General features: G+C 38.3%; 1 protein-coding gene across 1 annotated transcript in view; it reads right to left on the bottom strand.

Moving 5' to 3' along the window:
• Positions 1-644: 644 nt before the first annotated feature.
• LOC126458337 (uncharacterized) overlaps positions 645-20,061 on the bottom strand; it is a 44,366-nt gene continuing 24,949 nt past the window's right edge. The window contains exons 2-3 of the mRNA XM_050095302.1: positions 11,096-11,153; positions 645-4,285 (exon numbers count right to left, since the gene is read on the bottom strand). Of these exons, the coding sequence (XP_049951259.1) occupies positions 4,104-4,285; positions 11,096-11,153 (240 nt within the window). The 3' untranslated portion in view covers positions 645-4,103. The remainder of the gene's footprint in view (positions 4,286-11,095; positions 11,154-20,061) is intronic.

Raw genomic sequence — 20,061 nt, 5'->3', positions numbered from 1 at the left:
GGGCTCCCTCTTGTTTAATTTACATAAATGATCTTTCAGTGACTCTGAATTGCAGTGCAGAAGCTATAATGTTTGATGATAACACAAGCATAAATCCAAACTCAAACTCAGCAGAAACAGACCAGATACCAGCTGAACAGCCCTACAAGTTGTTCACAGCTAACAGTTTAAGTCTCACAAAGACTTATGTTACACAATTTAAAATGAACAATAATGATCTGTTGTGCCATAGGTAGACATTAATGGCCACACACTAAATGAAGCACATTTTATCTTTTGTGAATATATATCCTGACTTGTTCCATATCCCTGAAGGTTCTCTTTATGTATGGGATCTATGGAATGGTGTGAGTAAAAGACTGAATATCAACCAGAAATGGAAAGTAAACAACCAGCTACTAACTGAATTACGAAGTAAAAGCAAAAACAATTTTAAAAAACTTATTTATTTGTTTATTAATCATAAAATACAGAAGTAATTGGAAACAAAAAGTGTTATTAGTGACAAGAATACAGGATTTTCTTAGAGGTATATATTGTCTTTCGAATTCCAAAAAGTAATCTTATGTTGCTGCTATTTAAAATAAAAATAACAAAGGATTATTTATTTTGTGTTCTTTATACACGTATTTCTACCAAGAAAAATTGGTAGAAAGTTAAAAACAGAAAAATGAGCTGTGAGAATTTTGTTGTAGAATGAAACTATATATGAGTGGTTTAGAGCACCACTAATAAATATGTTAGTGAATGTTGTGTATCATCAAAATAACAGACAGGTATCGGATTTATGTGTTTCTTGTTATTACTGTGTAACACACAACTGCATTAGCAGCACAACAGGAACCCATATGATTCATCCACACAACCGAGATTCATTATCTATGGATTGGAGTAAGCCGATTATACACCACCTACAACAGAACTCACTCTAGATAGATTGAGGCAACTAAGGCAGGCCATCACAAATATGTCCAGAATGAATAAATATATCGAGACGCTACATTTTTTTCAAGTTATAGCAGATAATACAGTGAATTTCCCAATATTCACAAGTAATTTTTATTGACATAACATGCATGGGACATGATCAAACAGTATCAAGATAACTAATGACTCTGAGCACTGTGGGACTTAACATCTGAGGTCATCAGTCCCCTAGAACTTTGAACTAATTTAATCTAACTAAGCTAAGGACATCACACACATCCATGCCCGAGGCAGGATTTGAACCTGTGACCATACCAGTCGCGCAGTTCTGGACTGAAGTGCCTAGAACCGCACCATGGATGTGTCTCACCATCAGGGGAAGAGGTTCCATGGATATGATCAAACAGTAACAAGATAACAGCACCATGGACCTGTCTCACCATCAGGGGAGGAGGTTCCATGAATGTCTGCCATATTACCCCAAAATGTAAGCAAGGACAGAACTCAGGGTATGGTTTATATGTGTATTATCATGGCTATCATACCATGTGCTTAAAACGTTTCCTTGAGCATTGCTGCACACTAAGAAGTGATTCTGGTGAAACAGCCTGCACATTGAATTTCATCTGGAATCAATGTGTTACAAGGCATTTCATTTCTTTGGGAGTCATCAGTGTTTTGTAATAAACTTCTTGCATTAAATCTCACCACAGATAAAGGAGTAGATGTGTTAAGTTAGGTGAGTCTGTAGACCATTTTGCATTTCCTGAACAACTGTTCCAATGCTCTCCAAATGTCCCCTTAAGAGGGCCTGTCAACATACGTGTGGAATGAGAGGGATATCCATCATGTTGGTACCACACTGACTGCCTTATGTTCAGTGGGATGTCTTCCAATAACTGCAGCAGTAGTATATCTTAGGAACTCACATTACTTGAATGTATTTAGAATTCCATCAATAACACAGAGACCAGTGTTGCAGATTTTGAAAAGCATGCACCAAATATTGAAAGACCAAGAACATTCTTTGAGTCAGCATGGATTTTCAACTGATGATTAGTGCACTTTGTGAAGACTGATTTGCCTACGGTTTGCAAATGATGCTTCTTCCTTAAAGAAAATTTTGCTTAGATATGCCACCTCACTTTGCACTTTTTGTAGATAACATTGAGAGGGCTGTAATCAAATTTGGATAGTCACTGCCATGAAGCTGTAGATGTAGTGAAATTTCAAGAAGACGAAATATGATGGAAAGCAGTGTTCGCAGAACGCACATTTGATTGATACCTCTTGTACTTCCGAACTACCAGTTAGTGACATTTGCATTGTGTGTTACCCCTTTAAAATGTTAGTTTAATATCTTTCATCAGTTGCTCTTCTTGTCCCTTGGCATATTTTACTCTCCACACTACAAGTTTCTAGATCTTTATTTATAACGTTTACAAAGATAGAGCATGACTGCTTGGCACAATCTGGACACTCTTCAATGTACAACTGCATCGCTTCTCTATCAGTTTCACAATGTTCACCATAAACAATGCTCAGTGCACAATGTGAGTGTCTCAATAGTTTTACAAGCAAGTTGTCTGATTGCTACAACAGCAGACACAGACTGGTGGGCTTCATGCACTCAGGTAAACACAAGAACCATACCTGAGTTTTGCGTTTGCTTACATTCAGTATAACAGGGCAGATGTTGATGGAACCTCTTCTCCTGGTGGTGGGACAGTGGTTTGCAGTACTGTTATTCTGATAAAATTTGACCAAGTCCCACACATGCTCTGTCATTGAAGTTCTCTTAGAAGCTTCTTTCAAGTGCCACAGAAAAAAGTATATACTTCCATTAGAACAGAAAAAAGTAAGTGTCATAATTTGGAGACTATAAATGATGAAAATTGCTTGTGAATATCAGGGAACTTGCATTATAGTCCACTACAACTAGGCCAAAACTGCACTCACACAAAAGTTATACCTGCTCTGTTTTCCAGCAAGGCATGCTTTGGTAAACATATCAGATAAGGTAGGATCAAAGATATGCAAACATATTTTTTCTCAAAGTGAATGGAATTATAATTATAGAGGTACCTGTAATAAGTTATTAAGGCAGAAAGTAAGAAAGCCACATTAATAAAAACATTGAGAAAGGTGAGATCAAGTTGTGATGGCAAAGTGAGAAACTTTACTTAATATGCGGAAAACTTTTTAGAGAAATAAAAATAGAAGGTACAGTTAGATACATTACAATTTAAGAACTGAATGGTAAGGTACAACAACATTTATAAGCTTTTTCCAATCCATGATGGTGTAATGCAGCAAACCCTGGTAACAGTATCTGTTTTTTCATATTTATAAGCATTGATAGCACAAATCCTTACTTGTTTAATAAATAATGACAATGAAGATGCAGCTGTTTATAATAATTACCATCCAGCATAAAGAAGAGAATTAACTGGTATTACCAATGAAGATTTCTAATTTAAGACAAGGGCTATAAGAACTTTGATAAGGTACATGAGGGAGAATCTTAGTTCACTTCCTTAGATTATTGCCCAGTATCACATGATCATTCATTCAAAATTTCTCTTCTTACATGAGAGGTCTCTTTGAAATATGCACATGAAACTGATAACAAGGTCAGCAGAAATGGAGCAACTGCTGAAACTGGATGAATAATGAAGAAAATGATGGGTTATTAGAGTGACAGGGAAACACAGCTAAAAATGAATTGAAGTCAACTCAACGCACGTTTTGACTGCATCTTTAACTCACTCACTTTTATGTGTGTAAAAGTTATTCACACTTGTAATCTATGCTTTGTACATGAAATTCATAAATAACTAAGAAGGAAAACAGCAATGACTGCTTGCAAAAATAGTTACAGTCAGACTAGATATGTAATTTATCAGTGTTGTCAGTTCATTCTTTTCAACCAATCAGAAGCAAAGGCTCATACAAGTCGATTGGAAGAGCTGTGATGAGGTTTGACAACAGAAGTCTATGATGTATTATATGGAGTTTCAGTCTGATTTCCGTTACTCCGTACATTATTCCTATTACATATAGCTGCTCAATGGCACATATTATTTCTTTAAGGTACACTAAATTTCTGTTGTTCTTGTTATTTATTTCCATTGGCACAATGTTTGAAAGAACAAATTCCATTGTCTATCTGAACATCAGAAAACCTGTTCATGATCTGCTGAGCCTTCAGGCAGCAGAATTACCACTGATGATTTTTCTTGTTCACTTCCTAGCACCCATGCTGGCATAGTATTGAAGTGTTTTTTTATGGGTCTGTTCCTAAGATGTAACAGTTGTAGCACTTCCGGTCTTACATAAATCTCAGCATTTGACACACCTGTAAGATAAGTAAATTTTAATAATGAATTTGAGCTTGTGATGTAGCAGATCAAGCAATTAAACAAGTAGAGAACATTTTAACTTTGTCAGAGAGCATATTAACTAGATTTTATACAAAAAAAATTTGGAGTTCATTGCTGCTGTGGCTTGAATGTCAATATCTGTATATCAGACTATACTGGTTATTTGAAACTAGATATTGAAACATAGCAAGGCTGAACTTTTAGCAAAGTATGCTGTTGGGAAAAGTGGTCATGTCTGTTGGGTCATGGGCATGATGTCGAGGTGCACCCAGAGTGTCTGTAAACTATCGTTGATTTGAACATGTTACAGTCAGTGTGTAAAGCATATGAAGACAATTGATAAGTATCAGACAATGAAAATGTAACACCAATGCATGTTACAGGGTAAAGAATTAATATTTTACAAAGCTCCCAATCAGGAAATTAAAAATCAGAGAGACCAAATCACACTAGTTAAATAACTATGAGAATATTCAGTACCAAACAGTGATTAATATGATAGTATATGATAAATAATAACTATAGCCCGCATGTTTATAATGTAAATCGCTGTTATGGGATACTGTTCCTGACAAAGTACTAATGGTTTTTGAATTGGATGTATTTTAGCATGATTCTTATAACATCACAAAAAGCTGATTAGAAAATGCAGTGGTCTCATATGGCACACTGTTGTTATCTGTTTGATTATTATGTTATTTGATACGCTCAATTTATACATGTCATTTGAATGCACATTTTAATAATTAGTGGATCTCAGTGAACACTGAAATAATTATCTACTGTCTTTATCAGCACCACAGTACACACACACATCACATGATCATAAAGCATCTCTTATAATAGAATTTTTTAAATTTATACCTGTCATGTGAATAATAACATTGGAATGTTTAAGAGGAAGGTGGTCTTAGGTACACAAGAATAGTTGCTAGAAGCCCCATGGATGGTTCTGGCCAGGATATTGGATGTAAGAGAAATGTTGAAGCTATCCCAGATCACCAAATAAATTTCCAGCCAGGAGATATGAACATCCATTCCCTCTTTTCAAATAATATCTTGATAACAACTTAGTGAAATTGCTATAAAGAACTTAGTAATTTATTTTCATTTTCCATTGATCATTTGCACAATAAATCTTAATAGTATGGACTGAGTCATTTTCATTTACATTGCAAATTAATTTGTAAATACGGAAACATGCTGAACATTTTTAAGTTGTTTTATTGTTATTTATTTATTTTTTAATTTTTTATTGCTTATACATATGTGAGTTACTAATTCTTACCAAACACCTTTTACACATTACAGTAACAGAAATTCTTCTATATAATAAAAGCAGTTGTCAAGGAGAAACTTCTTCAGTTAGTTTAAATATTTTACTTTGCTGTTTGTCAGACATTTTATATCGCTTGGTAATTTGTCAAAAATTTTAGTTGTGGCAAAGTGCACCCCTTTTGTGCTACAAATAACATTAATGTTGAGTATGAAAGTAATTTTTTCTTCTGGTATTGCAGTTATGCACATCATGATTCCTTTTGAACTGCAGTGGATTATTTGCAACAAACTTTATGAGGGAATAAACATACTGTGAAGCAATAGTCAGGACACCCAACACCTTAAACAGATTTCTACAAATATGTCAGCTTACTGATTTGCCTCTCCCCAAGATTTGCAATGATTCTGAGTGCAAATATGGCTGAACTATGTTGTTTCAGGAGTTCCAAAAGTGCTTTTTCCAGTTAAAATTCACATCAGTGTGGGCACCTAACAATTTTGAATTTTCCACCCTGACTATTATTTTCTCACCATGAGTTAAACTTATTGGTGCAGTACCGCTAGATATGCAGAACTGAATAGGTTGTGTTTTTTAAAATGGAGGGTGAGACCAATTGTAGAAAACCAGTGAATGTTATGTTTAAGAACCTTGTTTACCATTTCTTCTGTTGCTGCATGTATTCTTGGACTGAGTACAATACTAGAGCCATCTGTAAAAATAACTAATTCTGATTGTTGTACAATAGATGGAAAATAATTTAAATGTATGAGGAACAGTAGTAGATGTAAGGCTGAGCCTTGGGAAATTTAGTTTTCTACATCTTTGACTCTTGGTCTGTCTATTTTTTGCCTTCACCCTCCCACATCTATTATAAACAATGCACTTAGCTTTTTGCTCTTATTAACTCATGTGTGATGTTCTGGCAGTAATATCTGTCTTGCATATTACCCTAACTTCCACCTTGCAGCTCTCAGGTTTTCAGAGCTCGTGCAGTACAGTCCCCAACAATCAGTGTTTCCTTCTCATCCCATCCAGCAAGTCTCCCCTGACCTGGAGTTCTGGGTTACTTTTCCAAACTCTACTCCTTTCCTATACCTCACAAGTCCTCTTCCTTCACTCCTTCTCCTTATCTTTCAACCCTTCTGTCAGAAGAAGGAACCACTGGCTCCGAAAGCTTGCATATCTATACCTGATTTACGTGTGTTGCTGCAACTTGGTGAGTACATTTTTTTTTTTTTATCTGTCCAATTACATTATATGAGAATATTGTGATTCACACAGGCAAATGCCTTAGATAGGCTGCAGGAAATTCCAAATGGCACTATTTTGTTATTTTATTCTCGTAATATTTGGTGATTGAACATGTAAATGGCATTCTCAGAAGAGCAACTCTTCTGAAATCCAAACTGTGATTTGCGGAGGATATCATAATTGCTCAGGTCAGATGCTATTCTAGAATTCATCACCTTCACAAAAAATTTGGAAAATGATGTCAGTAGTGAAACAATTCAGTAGTTATTGACATCTGTTCTAACACCTTGCTTAAAGAGGGGTTTAACAAGGGCATATTTCAGTCTCTCTGGAAAGATGCCTTGAGTTAGTGATACATTACAGATTTGAGATAAGACAAGGCTTATTATATGGGAACAAATCTTTAGTTCTCTACTGGGAACACCATCAAATCCAGATGAGCTTTAATTTTTAGAGGATATATGATTTTCTTAATTCCAGAAGGAGAAGTTTGTGTTATATTCATATGACTGAATTTTGTGAAAGTTGCTTTTTCAACATACTGCTGTGATTTTTCTCTTGTACTGTTTGTCCTTATACTTTCTGCTATATTTAAAAAAATGATTATTAAACGTATTTGGTACCTGTGACTCATCATTTACAGCCTTTCCATTCAGCTCAATAGTGATGTTATCCTGTTCTATTGCTGATTGCCCTGTTTCTCATATCACTATATTCTATATAGCCTTTCAACTGTTGTTGAAATAATTGATTTCTGACATTTTACAGATGTTCCTTGATTTTTAATAAGTTTTCTTAGAAATTCTGAGGCGTTTTTGTAGAGTGCAACTACTACAGGATCTCTTCTTGTTTTCACCAATAGATATACTTCTCATTTCCTTTCACAAGATACTTTACTCACTCTAGTGATCCATGGTGTTGTACATTGTGTAATGTCCTCTCTGATTAGCTTATGCAGAAAGCTATTTTCAAATAATAATATGAATTTATCATGGAGTAGATTAAATTTTATGTTGAAATTTGATTAATTATAAATTGTATTCCAGGTTATCTCTTTAAACTATGTTTGAAAATATTTGTCCTGTAGTAATTAATTATTCTGATTTCCACTGAGGAGTATTTATACTGTAAGGCACTGTCTTATTTATCCTGACTGACTTTGCTCTGTGATCAGCGAGATCATTTGTTACTGGGTTAACAATTGTTTTCTTACTTTGAGTGTCACCAAAGAAAATATCATAAGTTAGGGTTTTGGTGTCTTTATTCACCTGTATAGGAAAATTAATTATTGAGATCAAATTATAGAATCCAAATAAGATTTCCACATCATTTTTCCTATCAAAATTCCTTAGTAAATCTACACTGAAGTCACCACAGACTACTAATGCTTGCTACTACCTAACTGACAGTGTAGCAGGGAATGGAGACTCCTCACAAACAGTTCAAAATTTTCCAGTGAGGAACTATATGCAGTTACAATTAAAAGTGATCTATTTTTCAGTATTAATTCACAAGTTTGATGATGGCACAAAGTTTACTTGTGTCAATGTTTTTGAAGTTGTGTTCTGTATTAATATAAATAACTTTCAATGGAGAAATAACAGTGGTAACTGGTGGCAAATATTTTTTTAATACATGTACCTAGGTTTTGACACTTCTAAGGATGTCTGCATCAGAATGAAAATTTAAAAGCAATGAAGTAACTTTGTGAGATGGCAATAATCAAAGTTTAGGGCAGACATGTTCAAGTCAAAAATTAAACATTAAAAACATTCCAGCTTTGGTATGTACACCTATATTTTATGGAAGTAGCTACTTCTGCAGTCACACAGCATCTACCTGGCTTTCATAGGATTGTTGTTTATGGAACCCATGTTGATGTCTACAGAGGAGATGTTTGATCTATAGAAATGTCATAATATGTGAGCATAAAACATATTCCAAAGTTCTACAATAGATCAGTGTCAAAGATATAGGCCTATAATTCCGTGCATCTGTACAACATCCCTTCTTGAAAAGGGGAATTACCTGAGCTTTTTCCAATCATTAGCAATGCTTCACACCTCTGGAGACCTATGGATCACTTCTGCTAGGAGTGTAGGAATGAACTGGTATCCAGTCAGGTCCAGTGGCCTTTCCTCTTCTAAGTGATTTCAGCTACTTTTCTATTCCTTGGTCACTTGTTATGATATGTGTCATTTGCATCCATGAAATGGTTTAAAGGAGTAACTACCATGTGATCTTCCTCTGTAAAATAGTTTTGTAGAAAGGCTTTTAGTAGTTCAACCTTTTCTGTGGCATCCCCTGTTTCAATGCCATTATGACTACTAACATGGTTGTCCAAGCATGGGTAGTCTTTATCAGCCCTCACAGTTTTACTCAGCACGTATCTGTCTAAAGCATGTTGTATTACGCTCTTCAAATCCGTCAACTGATGCAGAACACTATCAGTGCTGGAAATGAAATTTTTGTGTTTGCCTGTCAGGCAATCTGGAATTTGTCTCTTGTCACCCTTGTTAAACAGAAAGATCTTCCTACCATTCTTTGTATTCCTGTTTACAGCCATATTCAGTGAAACTGTAATGGACTTATGATCACTGATTCCATGTTCTGTGCTGATTCAAAAAGTTCATGTCTTTTTACCACCAGCAGGTATAAGATTTTTTCTTCATGAGTTGGTTCTCCAATTAACTGTTCATTATAATTTTTGGGGTAAGGTACTTGGAGAAATTTCAGATGATTCTCTGTGACTACTACCAATCCTAATCACTTGACTCTCCTAGACTATAGCAGATAAGTTAAAATCTCCACATGATCAGGAATATTACATGAAATGTTTTCCAAGTTTCCCCTCAGGTGTTCCTGCTGCGGCAGGGAGTCTATAAAGGCATCCAGGAGCCAAGTTTGCTCTGTGTTTAACACTTATCTTCACTCAAATTTTTTCACATTCTGAATCAGTATTCATCTCATTAGATATTATTGTATTTTTTATTGCTATAAACACACTTTTACCACCAGCATTCAATCTATTTTTATGATATACATTCCAGTTGGAGTCCAGATTTCATTGCTGTTGACATGCAGTTTCATCTAGCTATTTGCTCCTAGTATTATGTGGGTATTTTTTACTATTTATAAATGAGACTAGTTCTGGGACCTTCCCATAGATGCTCTTGCTATTAGCTACTACAGTATTAACATTTTGTTTCTCCAATCTTCTATGATGAATGCTATTCCGTATGCACTCAGAATGTGTCTTATCAGGTGTGTAGAGGGATTTCTCTATCCTAAGAAATCCACATGTGCCTGCTGCACATACTCCAGTACCCTGATAGCTGCTTCCTGCATTTAGTGCACACACATGACCTAGGGGGCTATACAACTCTCCACCCAATAGCAGAGGTCACAAAATCCACATCCACGATGATCAAGGAATTGTCTGAGCCTCTGTTTCAAGCCTCCCTATTACCTCCAAACCAGAGGACCATGGTCATTTGTGGGAGCGACGCTGCATAATGTTAGCTATGTTTTCACTCTGTGGGCATGACCCACTGTCTTCACCAAATCAGCCTGCTGCCTGTAGGAACTAAGGATGGCCTGTGAATGCAGGCAGCAGACATCAGTCGTACTGACAAGAGCAATGATTTGCAGCTGAGTGCACCCAGTGTGCTCAGTCACTGCCAGCAGAGCCTCCTCCACATCTCAGACTAGACCCTCCTGGCAAGCAGACAGAGTGGACACTAGCCTTTTCCAACCTGCTCTGGCCATAACATTGCCCATGCCATGGGCCCCTACAGAGCACACAGATCAGAGCAAACTGTCTTTGCTGTGTGCATACCATGAAGTGTATAACATTTTAGGCCATGTATCATGTACTGATATACTGAATTTGGTAGTGTATTTAATAGTACAGCACTGTTTGCCTCATGCTGTGTACAACAACAAGATCAAATACTAGCAAATAACACCCATAAAAAATCATCACCACAGCAGAACACAGTGTCATTACAGTTTTTTTCAAGAAGAAAGAAACTGAAAAAGGAACCAAAGAACAAAAATGCAGCTGCAGGAACAGATATAAGTGTTAACTAGACTTAGTGAAAGTTTAGCAATCATGAACAGCACATATCTAAATTTATATTAATGTCTTAGGAAGACATTTGGCAACTGCTTCAGACACAAAATATTTAAGACATTTGAACTTAATTGTTCAGGTTGTTTATCTAAAAGGAAGAGTATGGTACATATCACATACCTTCCCCTGATGAAGTGGAAATAGTGTCCTCTGAATTCTTTTCCCTCCAGCTTAACTCCTGTAAAATACATGTGAATTAAACGAACAGTTAGCAAATGAATGCCCTAAGTGCATTGACACTTGTGAAACTGACAGCACTCAAAATTTATGGGATTATATAAATTATATTATTTACGCAAATTACTCATGGTGTATAGTTCACCACATTTGTTTTGAGTTCAACTCAAAAAAATATTTTACTAGGGAGATTAGCTGTAGTTAAAACTGAGATGATTAGAAAGAGGATACTTTTACATTTGTCCTTCAAAGCTCAGTGTTGTTTCTTGGTGCATGGTGGTCACAATTGATAGGTTAATAGTGGAACGATCAAGTTTTACACACTTTCCTTCAGAGATATACAGAATGAGGGAGGAACAGTGTATACCATCCATAGAATAACTCTTAGGCAATCTTAACCAAAAGGGCTGGGAAACATTGTGCTAACATTCTCAGTACAAAAATAAGGATTCTTTACTCAATTTTGATAATTTATACTAAAATAGGTATCGATAATTACTTATCAAATGGGATTTTAAGGAACTGCAAATCACAAAAAATGGTAATCAGTCCATATGTGTACTAATGTGTCACAGAGTCTACATATACATCTGTCCCCACATGCACCAGTATAGTTGGCTCACAATGTCCTTCCTAGTTCCTGATTGACTTAGGCCAGTAGAAGGTGGCAGACTAGAGGCCATGAAAGTTTTGTGCCTGTCTACTGCCAACATTAGTGATCTAAAATACAGTACCTATGTGTACTGTAGCCATTATGAAGTGATTGCCTTGTTGTACTGCACACATGAAGTGCCAGAACTTTGTCAGGAAAGTGCAACTTGTTCTCCCTGCACTACCACTGTCCCTGTAGCTGCCAATGTGTTGGGCTCCAGTGGGTGGAGCTTGGTTCCTCTACTCCTCACACCTTCCTGAAATTTCAGTCAGGACATTGTGAACAAACTATAAGTGTGTAGCAGAGGTACACAACCCACCTCTCCTACCTATTTAATTTGTATATGGTATATAAGAATAATAACTATCTGTGTACAGCCAACTATCTCTCACTGTGATGTGTGCATAAAAGGAGGTAATATATTTGTTCATTAATCCTGGAATACATACTTTCATAATTTTAAGAGTGGACTTGTGTCCTGCACCTGGGCAACATTGGCAACATTTTGAGACTTATTACATAAGTTTATCAATTAAATGTAACCTAGTTTGTGACATGTCACAAAAGAAAGTTGAGAGCATTGACTTTGGACCTAGAGTTCTGTCAAAAACCCCTATAAACATGTATACATTCCCATGCACCAAAAGCCGGCCGGTGTGGCGGAGCGGTTCTAAGCGCTACAGCCTGGAACTGTGCGTCAGCTACGGTCGCAGGTTCGAGTCCTGCCTCGGGCATGGATATGTGTGATGTTCTTAGGTTAGTTAGGTTTAAGTAGTTCTAAGTTCTAGGGGACTGATGACCTTAGAAGTTAAAGTCCCATAGTGCTCAGAGCCATTTGAACCATTTTTGAACCATGCACCTAAGGCCTAACAAAATTTCCTTGATCCTCATCTTTCATATCAAAATTTGAGTCTCTATGGAAGCTTCACTTCAGGCACTGGAATGATGAAAGACATACATTATTTTTGTACCTCCTCCATAATGTTGCCATTCACTGACATATCATCTGTATTATTTATTAATAATGATTATGTGATTCATCTTCCTGCCAATGCCTGGAGGAATATTGCTGTGGAACTTTATTTTATTTCTCTCTACAGTCATTTGAGATTGGTAACCATGTGCCTCCTTCTTTTACTAAATCCTGAAATGGAAACAAGTACTTTCCCTTGGTGGCCGAACTTCCCAGAATGGGGGACTCCTGGCCCACTATGCCATATGCTCATTTCCATTTCCATGGCTGCACAGCTGCTAGCCAGTGGAGGTTTCCATTCGTCCTCCTCTGGGAGACCAGGGGTATGTCATTTTGGTTTTCCTTTCAAACTTAGTTGGCAGTATCACATCTTAGCAGAAGAACAGAACTTTCACACTGTTCTTAAAATTGTGCCTGCTGGGTATAATCTTCTCTAAGTCTTCTCTGTTCAGAGAGTAGAGGGCAACAGATACTTGTGTTTTTTCCAAACCTAATTGGGTTAACATCTCATGCTTTATGGTGGGTGTGGGCAACTGGTCAGTTTGCCACTCTATCCATAGAGGACTGATGCTGAGGTTTGTGACAAGTTTAGGGAGAAAAAGATTGTGAGTTGAGAGTCCACTGAGAGGAGCTTGTGAGTATCAATGCTGTACTGAAATTTGGAGATGTAATTCTAGGTGGACTTGGATTTTATGAGTTAATATCTGTTTAAATGTGTGGCACCTTCAGGCAAAGGGAATGACTATGTTTATATTAAAACAACTTTTTGCCTGTGAAATACGTTACATCGAGTGAAGCTTGGTGTCAAAAATTCAGTTTATTAGAGGACCTTGTATCTGTTTGTGTAGATCCTTCATGTAGTCATCATTAGGCTTGTACCCACCCTCCCCATTTAAAATCACTAAATTCAATGTAATGAGTGTAGCATTAATTCATTTTATCATAATAATAATGGTGAGTTAGTATTGTATTTCTCAGCATGTGCAGAGCAGCATGTGGTCTTCAACCAATGTTATTTAGTTGGCAGCCATTTTCCCATTAAATGAACCCTTGCAAAGTTTTACTGTCAGTGGTAATCACAGTTTCCCACTCTTATGCTTCACTGTTGATCTGACAGCCTAAAGGTAGAGTATGATGCAGAAACCTATCCTTAAATAGATTATAAACCTTATGTTTCACTGAGGCTTATCAGTGCTGATTGTCATACAAATTCACTTAATTCCCCTGCCTCATATATAAGTATGGGACTATAGCTATTACAACTTGACAATGAGTTGTGCTGATAGTGTTCTGTTCAGTGCTAAATGATGTCACTAAATAACTGGATTCTTGAATGCTAAATCTCTAGTCCACTAAGATTATTCAGAATCCCATTCCTTTATACACTGAGGTGATAAAAGTCAGAGGATACCTCCTAATATCGAGTCAGATCTCATTTTGTCCAGTGTAGTGCAGCAGCTCGACATGGCATGGACTTAACAAGTTGCTGGAAGTTCCCTATACTTAGCCATGCTGCCTCTAAAGCCGTCCTTAGTTGCAAAAGTGTTGCTGGTGCACAATCTGTGCACAAACTGACCTCTCGATTATGTCCCATAAATGTTAGTGGGATTCATGTCGGGCGATCTGGGTGGCCTAATAATTCGCTAGAATTGCGCAGAATGTTCTCCAAACCAATTGTGAACAACTTTGGCCCAGTGACATGGCGCAATGTCATAAAAAAAAAAAAAAAAAAAAAAAAAAAAAAAAAAAATCCGTCGTTGTTTAGGAACATGAAGTCCATGAATGACTGCAAATGGTCTCCAAGCAGCGGAACATAACCATTTCCAGTCAGTGATGGGTTCAGTTGGACCACAAGACTGAGTCCATTCCACGTGAACACAGCCCCCATCAACATGGAAGCACAATTACCTTGCACAGTGCCTTGTTGTCCAATTGGGTCCATGCCTTCATTGGGTATGCACCGCTCTCAAACCCTACCATTAGCTCTTACCAACTGAAATCTAGGGTTTTCTGACCAGGCTACGTTTTTTCTGTCATCTAGGTTCCAACCGATGTGGTCACGAGCGCTGCAGGAGAATTCATGCTGTATGAGAAGACACTCGCGTCCGTCGTCTGCTGCCGTAGCCAAATTTCGCCGCACTGTCATAACGCACACGTTGGTCGTACGTCAAATATTGATTTGTGCTTTGTTTCAAGCAGTGTTGGTTGTCTGTTAGCACTGAAACTCTACGCAAACGCCACTGCTCTCGGTCGTTAACTGAAGGCTGTCGGCCACCGCGTTTTCCATGGTGAGTGATAATACCAGACATTTGGTTTTCTCGGCACACAATTGCCTTTGTGGGTCTCGGAATACTGAAATCCCTAACCATTTCAGAAACGGAATGTCCTATGTGTCTAGCTCCAACTACCATTCCGCGTTCATAGTCTGTTAATTCCCGTCTTCCGGCCATAATTACGTCGGAAACCTTTTCACTTGAATAACCTGACTACAAATGACATCTCCGCCAATGCACTGCCGTTTTATGCCTTCTGTACGCGATACTACCGCCCTCTGTGTACGTGCATATCGCTATCCCGTGACTTTTGTCACCACTGTGTATACCAAACATGTTTAAAAATTGTCTTGCTAAGAATGCATGGTGAAATAACTTCGTTACTACGTGGTCATTCCGGATAGTTTATTTTGTTTGGTTCAGTCTGTTTAAATCATAGGGCTTAAATGTTTCACAATCATGTCAGAATTCAGTACTACCCTGCACGCTTAGTGAACGAGCATTCATAAAATTTTATGTGTACAGACTGAAGCGGCTGCGAAAATTTGTACCCAGTTCAGGAATCGAACCAGGCTCTCCTGCTTACTAGGTAGGCACTAAGCTGCCTTGGCACAGCGATTCACACAACTGCACGGATTACCCTGGTATGGCTCTCTCCTCGATCCAGATTCGCACTGCTGCGCCAGTCTACTTTAAACTCCCCCTTACACACGAACAGAATTGCGGAGGCCCTCCATGTTCTGAAATAGAACCTCAGCATCGAACGTAAATGGGGGATCCGGCCCGAAACCCAGAAGCAGGTACTTATACAAACGAAATGACATAGTTTCAGAGACTTTACTGGTTTCATACAGATATGATTTTATGTATATAGAGTGAAGTGGTGGGTGAAAATTTGTACCAGGGTTGGGTATCAAACCTGGGTCTTCCACTTACTAGGCAGGCGTGTTAGACACTAAGACGCCTTAGTGCAGCGGTGGAGGAACAAGACATGCGAGGGTAAACCGTGCAGTTGTGTGAACCGCTGTGCCATGGTGGTTTAGTGGCTAACACAACTTCCTAGTAAGCAAGAGATCCAGGTTCGAGTTCCGGTCTTGATACAAATTTTCACTTGCCACTTCAGTCTATACACATAAAATCGTATCTGTATGAGACCAGTAAAGTCTCTGAAACTACGTCATTTCATATGTAACGATAAAATGGCGGATCACGTTACATTTTTGGTCCCAGCAAGCCAGAGTAAATTCCTTAAAGTAGAAAGTTAAGATCCCCATTTCATGCGGTTGGCTCGCAACATAGTGTAGTAATCTGTGCTTAATCTCAGAGTTAAGTATTGCTGCGCTTAATCCGAAATTTGTCTTCAGCATTACAGTGGATCTGCATCTACGTATATGCAATGCAAACCACTGCGAAGTTCATGACAATGGGTACTTAGAATGGTACCACATGTTTAGGGTTTCTTCCCGTTCCATTCACGTGTGGAGCGTGGGAAGAATGATTGTTTAAATGCCTCTGTAATTAATCTTATCTTATCCTCATGATCCCTATGCGAGGGGGTCGTCTTATATTCCTAGAGTCAACATTTAGAGCCAGTTCTTGGAGCTTTGTAAGTAGGTTTTGTCTGGGTGCTTTACAACTATCTTCAAGAGTGCCATTTCAGCATATCTGTATCACTCTCACGTACAAACAAACCTGGGGCCATTCGTGTCACCCTTCTGTGTTAGTCCTATTTGGTATGTATGCCACACACTCGAGCAATATTCCAAAATGAGGATCAAGTTATTTATAATGAATCTCCATTGTATACTGTCTGCATTTCCCTTGTATTCCGCGAATGCACCAAAGTCTGCCACCTACCTTACCTACGACCGAACCTATTTGATCATTCCATTTTACATCCCTACTAAGTGTTACGCCCAGTTGTTTGTTGGAGTCGAATGTTTCCGCAGCTAATGCATTTACGTTTATGAAGATTTAAAACGAGTTGTCAAAATTGTAATCAGTTTGAATAAGAGGGCTCCTAGCACACACCTCTGGGGCTCGTCTGAAGTTACTTTTACTTCTGTCGACGACTTTCCTTCCAAGATAACACGGTGTGCTTGCAGGTACACAACCGACTATTTTCTATTTTATGCACATTATTTCAGCGACCAGCCCAGTACTTATTTTCATGTGCTGTGAGTTTTGCTGTTATGTGTGTTAGCTGGCTGGACCCCACCGCAGTGGCTGGAGTCTAGGCAGCGAGTGCACGTCATCATCATCATCATCATCATCATCATCATCATCATTTAAGACTGATTATTATGCCTTTCAGCGTTCAGTCTGGAGCATAGCCCCCGATATAATATTCCTCCATGATCCCCTATTCAGTGCTAACATTGGTGCCTCTTCTGATGTTAAACCTATTACTTCAAAATCATTCTTAACCGAATCCAGGTACCTTCTCCTTGGTCTGCCCCGACTCCTCCTACCCTCTACTGCTGAACCCATGAGTCTCTTAGGTAGCCTTGCTTCTCCCATGCATGTAACATGACCCCACCATTTAAGCCTGTTCGCCCTGACTGCTACATCTATAGAGTTCATTCCCAGTTTTTCTTTAATATCCTCATTGTCGACACCATCCTGCCATTGTTCCCATCTACTAGTACCTGCAATCATCCTATCTACTTTCATATCCGTAACCTCAACCTTGTTGATAAGGTAACCTGAATCCACCCAGCTTTCACTCCCATACAACAAAGTTGGTCGAAAGATTGAACGGTGCACAGATAACTTAGTCTTGGTACTGACTTCCTTCTTGCAGAAGAGAGTAGATCGTAGCTGAGCACTCAATGCATTAGCTATGCTACACCTCACTTCCAGTTCTTTCACAATGTTGCCATCCTGTGAGAATATGCATCCTAAGTACTTGAAACCGTCCATCTGTTCTAACTTTGTTCCTCCTATTTGGCACTCAATCCGTTTATATTTCTTTCCCACTGCCATTACTTTCGTTTTGGAGATGTTAATCTTCATACCATAGTCCTTACATTTCTGATCTAGCTCTGAAATATTACTTTCCAAACTTTCAATCGAATCTGCCATCACAACTAAGCACCCGCATATGCAAGACTGCTTATTTTGTGTTCACATATCTTAATCTCACCCAGCCAGTCTATTGTTTTCAACATATGATCCATAAATAATATGAACAACAGTGGAGACAGGTTGCAGCCTTGTCTTACCCCTGAAACTACTCTGAACCATGAACTCAATTTTCCGTCAACTCTAACTGCTGCCTGACTATCCATGTAAAGACCTTTAATTGCTTGCAAAAGTTTGCCTCCTATTCCATAATCTCGTAGAACAGACAATAACTTCCTCCTAGGAGCCCGGTCATATGCCTTTTCTAGATCTATGAAGCATAGATACAGTCCCCTGTTCCACTCATAACACTTCTCCATTATTTGCCGTAAGCTAAAGATCTGGTCCTGACAACCTCTAAGAGGCCTAAACCCACACTGATTTTCATCCAATTGGTCCTCAACTAGTACTCGCACTTTCCTTTCAACAATACCTCAGAAGATTTTACCCACAACGCTGATCAAAGAGATACCTCTGTAGTTGTTACAATCTTTTCTGTTTCCATGTTTAAAGATTGGTGAGATTACTGCTTTCGTCCAGTCTGATGGAACCTGTCCCGACTCCCACGCCATTTCAATTATCCTGTGTAGCCATTTAAGACCTGACATTCCAATGTATTTGATGAGTTCTGACTTAATTTCATCCATCCCAGCTGCTTTATTGCACTGCAATCTATTGACCATTTTCTCCACTCCCTCAAATGTGATCCTATTTCCACCATCATTCCTATCCCATTCTACCTCGAAATCTGAAACATTACTGATCGCATTTTCACCTAGATTGAGCAACTCTTCAAAATATTCCCTCCATCTGCCCAAGGCATCAACAGGATTCACCAGCAGTTTTCCTGACCTGTCCAAAATACTTGTCATTTCCTTCTTACCTCCCTTTCGAAGACTGCTAATTACACTCCTGAATGGTTTTCCAGCAGCTTGACCCAAAGTCTCCAACCCTTTTCGGAAGTCTTCCCAAGATTTCTTCTTGGATGCTGCAATTATCTGTTTGGCTTTGTTTCTTTCGTCAACATAACTTTCTCTCTCTACCTGAGTTCTAGTATGTAGCCATTTCTGATACGCCTTCTTTTTCCTTTTACAGGCTGCCTTGACTGTGTCATCCCACCAAGCTGTTTGCTTCATCCTACTTTTACACACTACTGTTCCAAGACATTCTTCAGCCACTTCTAGTACTGTGTCCCTGTACCTTGTCCATTCGTTTTCCAATGACTGTAATTGACTACATTCAACTAACTGGTACCTTTCTGAGATCGCTGTTATGTACTTGTGCCTGATTTCCTTATCCTGAAGTTTCTCCACTCTTATCCTCCTACATATGGACCTGACCTCCTGCACTTTCGGTCTCACAATCCCAATTTCACTGCAGATTAAATAATGATCAGTGTCATCAAAGAATCCCCTGAATACACGTGTGTCCCTCACAGCCTTCCCGAATTCCTGATCTGTTATTATATAGTCAATGACAGATCTGGTTCCCCTGCCTTCCCAAGTATACCGGTGAGTGTTCTTATGTTTAAAAAAGGAGTTTGTGATTACTAATCCCATACTGGCACAGAAATCCAAGAGTGCACATAACAGCAAAATTCGCGATACCTGAAGATGACGACTAGGTAGATCGTCGAAATATTATACGTAAAATGGAAAGAACAACTCGGCTATGTATCCAGAACCACACTTTTAATCAATCACTCCGAGAAAACCAGAAATCACATAACAAGCTTCGTCCTCCCCACCAAGAAATCCTCAATCCTGTCACAAATTTTGTTTAATACGGTAATCCATATAATAGTACTTTTTTAATAATCGTTGTTTTAATGACGTGATCCTGCTGGAAATGGCTCGCTCTTCCTCTGGCCTGCAAAACGATACGTCCA

This window comes from Schistocerca serialis, chromosome 2, assembly GCF_023864345.2.
Source record: "Schistocerca serialis cubense isolate TAMUIC-IGC-003099 chromosome 2, iqSchSeri2.2, whole genome shotgun sequence".
Lineage (NCBI taxonomy): Eukaryota > Metazoa > Arthropoda > Insecta > Orthoptera > Acrididae > Schistocerca > Schistocerca serialis.
The sequence above is the reverse complement of the archived record's forward strand: the minus strand, read 5'-3'. Positions and strand labels throughout refer to the sequence as shown.